The following is an 11175-nucleotide window of genomic DNA, read 5'->3' as shown; positions in this document are numbered from 1 at the left end:
TAAACCTATGCTAAGTCACTCAGTTTTTCATGATTCAGATCCAAATCCTAAACCAAATTGATGCTTTCATTAATGGAGTAAAAGAGAAAGAAAACCTGTAAGTGTTTCACCACCAAAATTTACTACTATCTTCTTTGAGCCTTGCCATGGATACATAATCAGACAAAAATCACAAAAACACACACAAACACGGCCAAACAAACATAACCTTCTTGGCAGATGTAATAACCCTACATTTATCATACTTAATACTGTTTGTGGACAATATAAATAGAACCATTTTAGTGCTAAATATAACTTAAAGGCTGTTCAAAATGAATATAATAGTGATGAGTATAATTATTATAGGATATTTGTAGTGTACAAGTATTATAACTTAAATAAGTTATATGAGTTTATTCATACATACAGGTAACTTGTATTTTACATAGAAGAATACGTGATCATGACACAGAGCTCACCTACAAAACATGTGCATCTGAAAGAAATGATCATTATATTTTACTAAAAAATAAACTTATCTCAGCAATACAATGACACCATTAAAACAAAATGTTCTAGAGTATATAGTGGACATACAGTATATATAATTAAAAAAAGGTTCTTTTTTGTGCTAAGACTTAACAAATTGCATCAGTCTCATTCTGAAGGAAAAGGCGTAAAGGGTTAAAGTAGAAATTGTGCAATATAAAAATAATTTGCAAAAATAAAACATTTTTCTCCTAAAATCTCCTATTATATACACAGAATCACATACATGACAGTGAGTTGCCAAATAAACATTACATTTTGATTGAAATATTCACATTTTGAAATGAATTTCTTCATATCAATCTTCCCATCTTGTAGAGACAAACAGGAGCATTGTATTATAGTGAGGTAGAGGAAGAATCATGGAATCGTGGATGATCCTGCTTAACAGTTACACCACTGCATAAACACCGTAATAAAATATGGCACAACACTAAGAAGCAATTAGTTTTTCTAACAATCCTAATGAGTATTTTTTCTTTATTTGCTCAAGAAGACGATTTGTTTTGGGTTGTTGTTTTTTTCTCTCCTTTGTTTCTCCTTGTCCTCATCTGTTTTTATGTTTCTCTTTAATGAAGCCAATGCTTAAAAAAAATAAATGTGACCTGACAACAGCAGCTTCTCTGTGTAAACACAATTTAGAGGCTCATTAATTTAACAAGAATCTCACTGGCCTTCTAACATCTTAGATCTCTCTTCAAACACACAATTGAATGGCATATCTTATTTTATTTATGTAATTAAAATGTCGCACAACAGGATGGTAATGCAAGACACACACAAAAAAGGTAAGTCGTTTGGAAATGGAGAGGATAAATATAAGCCTTAAGTGAAACAGTCCTTCAAACAGCTGTCAATCATTTAGGAGTATGACTTATAAATAATTGATTTCAAAATGAATACACAGTGCATTTATATTAAGACTAGGTTCAGCTTAATAAGGCACAAAGAAAGTATTTCTAGAGAAAAGCAGAGAGATATTCAAACATCCCTTTCAGATGGCCTCAAGGCCAGGGTGCATCTGCAGCATCTTTCAAGTGAAGCCATGGTCCCAGCAGACATTTATATTCTGTCTAATTCTAATTCAATGCAAGCCATAAGTCTACAGATGTGAGGTTGTTCTCATAACAAATTCCTGTGTGTCACTGTTAACCATAAGAAATAAAAGCCAGGGCGACCAAACTATCTGTCAAGTTCACATAAAAAACATTGGTTCCTTTAATGCTGTGCTCACAATAACTGTATATTTTACGTCACTATCATAGCAAATAAGGTTGGAAGGAAACCAGAATGTTTAGTATAAAACCACACACTGCTACAGTTGTATTTACCCTGTCACAAACATGTAATAACAAGCACTTTGTTCTTCCATAAAGCTGGCATTTGATAAACCACATCTGGCTCAAAGCTTCCTCCTCTGGATGTTTACGCTCTCTGACGCAGATATAAAAATACAGTTATTCCATTTGAAACAAAAAGAAATCCCATGGGAAGAATTAATCGAACGTAGCAGGGCTCAAATGTTTCTAAAGTGGTACTTAATAAAATTTGATCTCCTGTGTGAAGAAAAATGCCTTAACCTGATCTGTATTACTACAGTAAAGCACAGAGGAGATGATCATGTTGTCCTACAAAAAGAATAAGATCTGACACAGCTTACTATAATTATCATTAATCAATGATGAGACACAAAAATGGTCCATAACGAAGTGCAGACTAACCAGTCCGTTCTTGACTGGGTGGTCCAAGGTGGTCCTCTTACACTGAGAATTCCTCTTCCTCACACAGGAGAGGTTCCACCTCTGGGACGCTGAGTAGCGCTTTGCTTTTGGCGGACTTGTTTTTTCTGTACATGATGAACTGGGCAGTGACCTGACATGGTTAAGGCTCAAACCACAACATGAACAATATACAGTGTATTTATATTTATATGTATAGACCATGCTCAATATGTACTCCAGTGAATAAAACAAGTGAACATTTTAGGTAAAGCAAACTGTAACATTTAATGAAAACACTAAACTTGCCTCTGCATGTCACACAAGTTTGGGTGTGAATGTAGTGAAGACAGCTACATTGGTTCAAGGAATTACAGTGACAATATAACACTTTACGTTAAGATCAGTGCAATCAATAAATCTCTTATATTGATATCTTATCAATATTTGACTGGATTTGTAAAGGATACAAGGAAGTCAAGTATGAGGACACCCAGGCTGCCGATGAGCCAGGCCAGATGTTTGATGATGAACGTCTGTTTGGAGCCCCTCAGTGCAGGTAGGACGACAATGACACTCAGCCCATACGTCCCATTGCCCATCATGGCCAGGGCAAACAGAAGATAAGAGGTCCCCTCTGTGGACTGTCGCTGGAACTACAACAAAAAGAGTTTATAGTAGTTTTGTTGTCTTCAGGTGTACATGTGTAAAAGACTCACACACACACATCATTTTAACATTTGACAGAGGTGGGCCTGATGCTTGGTGGCTATTGGATGTTAGCATAGCAGTGTCTGTCATGGCTGACTAAGTAGCAAGAGTTACTAACATTGGTAAAAATAATGGTGATGTGATGTCTGCAACCTTGTCGCAGAGCTTCATTTAAGCCATGTGATATTAGAGATAAAAACAAAAATGTGATTTAATTGGCTGGCATAACATATATGGTATATTTGCATAACATGTCTTTCTGCAAAGCGACGCAATGGACACACAATAAAAACAACACTTGCATAGTGGGTCGGTTGCCTCGCTTTGCTTGCTGAATGAGATTTGTTTCAGGTGACATGTGAGTCGGCCATTACAGTACAATATGGTGAACAAAAGCCAGGTTTCTTTTCCACTAAATACAATGAATTTGTGTTCTGTGTATTTGCACTTCATATGGATACACACACCAACACAACAGGATAAAAGCAATGGTTATTTTACTCTTTTTTCACAATCAAACTACTGCCTAAAAAGACAAGAACTAAAACAAATCAATCCTTAATGTATTGCGTATAACACACTGCTGAATGATGATGAGAAAAGATAACACCGTTGTTTTGTGTACATTCAGAGTGTCATTAAGCACAAGTAGTAAGCTCCTTAGCAAGAGCTCCTAATTTTTCTATTACTACTGCTGAGATAAGAATCAGAACAGACCTGTGAAACCAAAAACATAATTCATTGGCTGAATAAAAGACTTTTATTATCTGTTGTTGCTACGGAGCACAATCTGTCACTGACCATGAGGACAGCTGAAATGTTGCTTGGCAACACGTAAATGCTCTGTAGATTACTCCATGGCCTGGACTCCAGTAATATCTGATAAGCAAGTTGCCCCTTGGAATGATACAATGAAAGTGTTTCAGGCTTTCTGCTGAAAAACGAACACGTTTGGACATGCAGAAATTTCCCGGGGGCAAATGTGACTTAATGAATTACAGTTGTGTACAGTGTGTGTGTGTGTGTGTGTGTGTGTGTGCACCCAGAAGTTTCTTTTGCATCATAAACAGCCAACTGGGACTCTCACTCTCTGGTGATCATCATGAGCATCTGCGCCAGGATGTTTCTTCTGTACAACAGCACTATTGTCTTCTAACATCTGGTTCTCATTTTTGAAACACAAACTGTGTAAACAAACACACAAATCCCACCTCCCTCTTCAAACACACAAGGTCCCTATTTGTGACTCACTGACATGTAGTAAGTACAGTTTTCAGCTGACCCCCTGGGATGGGAGCCCAAGGCTGCTGCTGCTGCTGCTGCTGCCTCCTCCTCCTCTCATGTGGGCACAGCTCAAGAAAACCATGAAAAGAGACACCACATTTCAGTCGAGTCAAACAATTTGTCACTTACATTTTTATAGAGCTGGGGGAAACGGGAGCAGAGGTAGAAGACAGACGCCAGGTATCCACACACATAGCCAGTGAATTCAATCGACTTAGAGGTAGATGGATTCTGAGAAAGATGAAAGATGAAAGATGAGGGGGACAGAAAAACATTTAGCAAACGAAAAACAACAACAGGACAATCACAATTTCCAGTAAAACATGTCTATTTTAAAATTCTAAACAAAAGAAAGTGTAATTTATGAAAAAGTTAAACTATACAAACACATGACATTCATCACACATGATCATCTACCTACCTGACTGTCTAAAGTTACACTATTGTCAATGATGAGCTTGGGTAAAGCCAGGAGGACCAGTGTACCAGCGGCACACCACGTGAAGCACAGCCACTTCAACACAGGGCTCTCTAGGTGACAAAGATGTGGAAGCAAAATTAAAAACTGACAACAAAGAAACACACAGAGGCCAACTGGGACATTGTTTGCTTTGGCTGACATGTATCTGACAGTCCAGACAGAGTGTCTATGCCTGCTGTATTTACACAGTCAGTGTAAAAAAATAATTCATTGTCTTTTTTTGTAATGTTGTCAACAAAGGCAACCAACATAAAATTACTCCGTCATCTATGAAGCCAGCAGATGATTGTTACATAAATAAAGTTTGATGTTTAATTGTGCTAGGAAAACAAAAGGTTTATGAAATTGTTCTCAATGCTGCTGCCAGCTTACAGTCACAACACAGTAATCATAATAACATAATTTATGTCTTTACTATTAGTGTTAAATTAGCCCAGCTTATCAGGTTTTTATTTTTTTTATATCCTGTGTATAGTTTATGAGGCTTTATAAACTGTATAGGCAGCTAATGGCAACTGCATTCAAGTTTTATCATGACTTAATCTTCACAGTTTACAGTGTCTTCACTTTTACATGTACTGCACAGGCATCACTCAGCAGCTGCATTCACGATGTCAGGGCTTACTTCGAGTGGAGCTGTTCTTGATCTTATAGTAGAGAAATTGGGAGATGAGGATCAGGTCTGTGAAGATGTAGAACACAACGGTGACTAGCTGAGAAAGGAAGAGGGGGAAAAAAGAGCCATTAAGTGATGAAATTTATGTGGTAACAGTGTAGAGAAATCTGAGTGGCATGAAGAGATTTGAAATGCTCTCAATGACTGTAGTTGGCAGTTAAGTTGGACAAAGTTTGTCAAATCAATAAAAAAAAAAAAATCAATCGTTCACCTCAAAACAGCACATATCCTGTGTTATGATGTGTTTTATTCAAATGTGGTGTCAGAGAAAATTTCATCAATTTGGGATATTTAATTGTTTTAAATAAGGAAGTTAAAAATACAACACGTTAACTCAACTGATCTGAACTAAAAGCTAACAAAATAAAAATGGAAACTGTTAGTTAAGGAATCATGTCTATGTGGTGGACACCAGTCAGTGACTAATATCACATAAAGGAATGTACCAACACAGTTCTTTCTAGCACTCACACACTCAGAGGTTTGTGCAGCTATCTTGCATTGACTTCAACTCATTTGAACAGCCTAAACAAACCATTATCCATAACCTTAACCAGTTACTACCTAACCCTAACCTTAACCTAACCACAATTCAAATCTTAGCCCTAATGAGGTATGTAAACTATGTTTTAATGTGTGTTTACCTGAATGGGCAGCTGGCTAGTGAGGTAGCACCCTGCAAAGCTGGTCATGTCTCCACTAAAGAGGAATAAAAGAAAGCCAAAAGACATGGCCTGCTCCACTTTGCCATTTCGATAGGCCTCATAGACCTGCCTGAACAGACGAACAGGTAGACAGATACACAGAGTTGGATGTTTTATGTCATGAATGGCAACTGACTACCACTACCTTTACTTACGGAAAAGTGGACAGCAGAAAACAAAACATGGATACGAGTCCTATCACCACGCTGCAGTACTCCCACACGTTGTCCACACACTCCTCCAGCAGGTAAAGGATCCACTGCGTCCCATTCACACACAGTGGCCTGCTCAGCTGTGCAGCAGTGTAGTTGGATGAGGTCATGTCCATTCTAATGCTGGGGAAGCGTGCAGCAGGGGCAGACCTGCCGGCTGGCTCTGTCATTCTGTCCTCTTTGTCCTGCTGCTATCTCCAAACTATGGACAGGTGTGTGTTTATTCTGGCGATGAAAGCAGGCCTGACACACCTACAGTCCTCACAAAACAGATGTGTGAAGACAAGCCACGTCACTTTATTTGTACATGTGGTTTAGATATTGGTTTTGGGGATTTAAGACAGAGGCATCTTTTGACAAACTTCTTACAGACAGCTGATACATAACAGATATGGCAACTGTTTTAAAACTAAACAAAAATGTTCAACAAATAAGTCAATTAAGTAAAAAGACTGAGATTTAAGTACTCCACCAGTTAAAACTCAATAAACACAAAGAATCAGTGGATTATTAATAGACACCAGACAGAAATAAAATCTCTGAATGCCTGAATGGACAATAGAAGCTAATAACACATTTGTTTCTACAAGGAGTAAATAAAATCAGACATGAGTTTGGTATTGATTTACTTGTAATGAGAAGTGTTACAATCTCCCCAGTTTGCATGTACATCGTTAGCAAACTCTTGTTTAGCAAACGCTTGCTATTTTATAAATAAATAAATGAAATAATTAAATAATATATAAATAACAGTTGAACTGACATATGGTCTATGGGATGAGTGTTGTTGTCTAATTAGCATTAGCTAGACACCGTCATTGTTTAGGCACTAAACAAGATGCTAACAAACAAAGGTGGGTCAAATAAGCTTCTCACCCGACAAAATGGTTTCCTCGTAATTTACTGTAGAAAAGTAGGTCAGTGGAAACGCTCCACTCATTTTCACATATTAACCATGATCCTTTATGATAAAGAAGATGATGCTACTAGCTCTTAATGTTATCCGCCCTCACTGGTGCTCGATCGTCAAGTCATCATGAATGACCTCATCCACATCCACTGGAAACTTTCAAAATAATATTTGTGCCAGGGAATATTTCTTTACCTCCAAAAATATGCGTTATCTAAATGATACAAATTAAAATGTTGGAGATGTAATTTATTTTTTATAGTTTCCGTCCAATAATGATCTCGGCATCTCAACCAATAACCCTTTTGGCATCTATTTGATGAAAAATATTGCGCTTTTATTTTGAAGGCAAAAGTGCCTCCACTGCTTCTGCTATCAGCTGCTCACATTCTGTACCGCCCAGCTCAGCTCTGGCTGATGTCTGTGGAAATACCGCCACCTACCGATCACGTCTCACCAGACAGACCAATAAATAACTAAGCAAAATAAATAAATAAATAAATGTTGTAAAAATTTGTTTTATTTTCGATTGATGCAAGTTCCCCACTCCCCCCCTTTTTTTTTTTTACTGCTACACGTTTTTGACATTGCAACCTCTCTTTACATTTTTTTTTTTTTTCATATATCTAAAGTTATTATACTTAGGGTTTGCACTCGTATTTTTCTGTCAGTTTACTGACATGGACCTGTTTTTCTGTCTATGTCTATTTCTTTCTTTCTTACTTTCTGTATTTATTTATTTAAATTGTAATTGTAATTGTTCTTAAGGGCACCCACACGCACACGTTTGTGCAGCATTCGTAGTGAGGACACTCATAGACATATAATGCATTCCCTAAGCCTGACCCTAACCTTAACCTTACCCTGAAAATGTAGTAAATTAAGTTGTGGGGACTTGATTTTTTTCCCCATGTGGAAGGCAAGTCCCCATAATGTGACTGTGTAAACAGATTTAGGTTCCCACGACATGAGGAACATCAGGTATACCACCAGTGCCGGCCCTGAGTAATTTGGTGCCCTAGGCAAGATTTTAGTTGGCGCCCCCTTGCATCGCAGCAGTCAATTTCACAATCAACTTTCATACAATCACACAGAAACTGCATGTGTGTATTCAAGATTTTATTTCTTTGAGTAAAAAATATCACACCAAATAAAAACTAAAGAAAGAAACAAGTGATAAAATTAAAAAGTGTCACTGGGCTGTGCAGAGGTAGATGGGACAGCAGCACCTGATGCTGTGTCACTGGGGGTGGTACTGAAATTTTTTAAAAGTGCATCTGAAGAGAGAAGAGAAGTATATGTGACGACTGCATGTTACATTTTAATAAAAAAACAGATGCTTGGTGTGCTATACATGAGACTAATATAGACTAATAATGAAAATGTGATGAGATTCATTCAACTTTATTGTCATTGCAATGCAATTCAGTCTAACCAGAGTGCAAAAACCAGTAAAGTGCAGTGAAATGAATATATATGTATATATAGCCTATGAATGATATGGGAAAGCTAAGGTATGAAATATTAACAGTAATACACTTTAACTGCACTTTAACACTGATGTAAACTTTAACAAACATAAACTGTGACACATAAAACCAAAGGCTTACAACCACCCTATTACAAAGGGGATGGACAACTTAAAGCATTTTAACTGACATACAAGCAGGAAAGACACCTGTAAAATAACACCTGAACAGGCCTAATGTTAAGTTTCCAAACGTCCCTGATGAATTTAAGGTGGAGTAACATTAACACACGTCGACTCAGCTATTTATTGATTATTAAACAATGTTGCTATCGTATGAAGTAAGCTAGCAAGCTAACACTCTGCTCCAACATCCAACAACGGTAACTACGATGCATTATTTAATAATCTTTGCTATGACTTTATGTCGCTGTGGGCTTATATAATATTTCGAAATAATAGTAATAATGGCACTGGTAAAAAAAAAAAAAAAAAGTATTTATAATTAAAAAATAAATATATATATATATATTTTTTTCCTCCGTTTTCGGCGCCCCCTGCGGATGACGGCGCCCCTAGCATTTGCCTATACTGCCTATGCCCAGGGCCGGCTCTGAGCGAGGACATGAACGTTGATTAATCACAGGTGGAGCTGCTCCTGCGCAAAGACACACTGATTTAAAAAGCCTTTGTGTACTCCGTGACTTGGTACATTCCACTCCTCCCCTCTGTGTCGAGCTATGTGGAATGTTCCACTTCCCTTGTCGGAGCTTCTTCCAAGCCGAGACAGAAACAGGAAGAGGACGAGGAGCAGCGGGAATAAACACATGGTAACTGCTGCTTAAATGTGAGCCCCACATGTCTTAGATTCTCTGTTGACGCTCTGTTCAAACCTGCTGTTAACATCAGACCTGAGCGATCCGATCACACGTGTTCAGATTACACCTGCTACTGCTGCTAATGTGACGTCACTGCTCCTCAGCAAACACACGATCACCGTGTAACCATGTACGTGTGTTTTCAAAAAACTGACTTTGTGTCAAATATGTCATGATACAGTATGATGTCAACAACTGCCTCTTAATACTGTCCATAATGTCCAATAATATGTCAACAAAAAGTTAAAATATGAACTGTTTATGTAAATATAACTGAGTATATCGATTATTTCGTAAACTGTCCAAAATGTCAAACAATGTCCTCAACAAAAAATGTCAACATACCATTTAAACTGTTGAGTATCTAGTATCTAGAATATCTTAAAAAAAAAAACCCTGTTCAGGAGCAGTGGTTTCGTAGAATAAATAAAAGTGCCTGTGTTGATATGGACCAATATATAGTTGACAGTAAAAACCTTTTAATGTATTTTACTCACATTTCTTCACTCATTTACTGCAATGACCACATTTGGACACTCTAAACTGGATACTACTTTGTCTCATCATGTCCCATGACTGAACACCTACAAACAGCTGCAGTTAAAGACACAGTTCATGTGTTTTCAAGCATCGTTGAATGAGGTCATTATCATCAGAATTTAGGGCAATAAGAGAAAAAAAACCCAAGCCATGACTTTACAGTGAAGAGTAAGAAGAGGCTTTCACCAGTGCTGTCACTAAATGCATCAGAATCCTTAAATGTTGAGATTTTAGAATTTTTTTTAGGATTTTTAAAGTCCTTTACAGTGTAACTCATCTACAGCATTGTTTGCAGCAGGTGCAGGAGGACCTGGCTGACCTGGAGGAGGACGAGGACGAGGACGAGGAGCAGCACGGACAAATGTGTGGTAACTGATTCTTAAAAATGATCCACACATTTATTAGATGTTCTGTTGATGCTCTGTTCACACCTGCTGTTAACATCTGATCCGAGTCATCCGATCATAGTTGTTCAGATTACACCTGCTACTGCTATTGCTAATATCATGTCAAATGATGATTCTCAAATGTCTTTTTTTATCCACCAACCAAAAATTATTCAGTTTTAATTCCTTCTTTGTTACAAGGAACAATGAAACCGGAAAATGTTCAACATTTATAATAAAAAACAAACAATTAATCCATTATTAAAGTATTTGACAATTCATTTAGTTATCGTTTAATAATGCTGTAATCGTTGCATCCCTACTTTATATATATATTTTTTTTAAATCATCAGAGACATCATATACATTGTGATACACTGACACAACAGTGCCAGTGAAAGTGACCACTTGGCACCATCTAGTGGACTGAAAGGTTCATTTATTTTGTTTATTTGTAATGCTAATCCACAAAAAAGTTTGACGTTTATTTATAACATCAGTTCAAAACATTGTTATGGAACAAACCATGACTCTTTCACCTGTCATTTCATCACCTCACACGGACGACGTTAACAGCACTTGTCAACAGAGAGTTTAATGTGTGCACATCATTTTTACATTGTTAACAGGTGAAAACTAGGGACCACTCAAAGTCACAAAATTCTATCAATAAATA

General features: G+C 37.2%; 1 protein-coding gene and 1 long non-coding RNA gene across 4 annotated transcripts; one reads left to right on the top strand and one right to left on the bottom strand.

Moving 5' to 3' along the window:
* Positions 1-98: 98 nt before the first annotated feature.
* LOC131463236 (lysosomal amino acid transporter 1 homolog) lies at positions 99-7336 on the bottom strand. Of its 2 annotated transcripts, none has more exons than XM_058635029.1 (8): positions 7194-7336; positions 6261-6569; positions 6046-6175; positions 5351-5438; positions 4666-4775; positions 4374-4475; positions 2720-2905; positions 99-2403 (listed from the first exon to the last, which is right to left on the bottom strand). In XM_058635029.1, exons 2-8 carry the CDS (start codon positions 6485-6487, stop codon positions 2290-2292), a joined length of 957 nt encoding a protein of 318 aa, XP_058491012.1. In that variant the 5' UTR covers positions 6488-6569; positions 7194-7336; the 3' UTR covers positions 99-2289. The 2 variants fall into 2 exon arrangements, with proteins under 2 accessions (XP_058491012.1, XP_058491013.1); XM_058635030.1 differs by having other exon boundaries at positions 6261-6519.
* Positions 7337-9342: 2006 nt separating this feature from the next.
* Positions 9343-10757, top strand: LOC131462766 (uncharacterized). Of its 2 annotated transcripts, none has more exons than XR_009240915.1 (2): positions 9343-9525; positions 10409-10757. It is a non-coding gene; the product is annotated as an uncharacterized LOC131462766 (long non-coding RNA). The 2 variants fall into 2 exon arrangements; XR_009240916.1 differs by having other exon boundaries at positions 9343-9703.
* Positions 10758-11175: the final 418 nt, after the last annotated feature.

This window comes from Solea solea, chromosome 7 (assembly GCF_958295425.1).
Source record: "Solea solea chromosome 7, fSolSol10.1, whole genome shotgun sequence".
Lineage (NCBI taxonomy): Eukaryota > Metazoa > Chordata > Actinopteri > Pleuronectiformes > Soleidae > Solea > Solea solea.
Note: the sequence above shows the minus strand (reverse complement) of the source record. Positions and strands in the feature narration are given on the sequence as shown.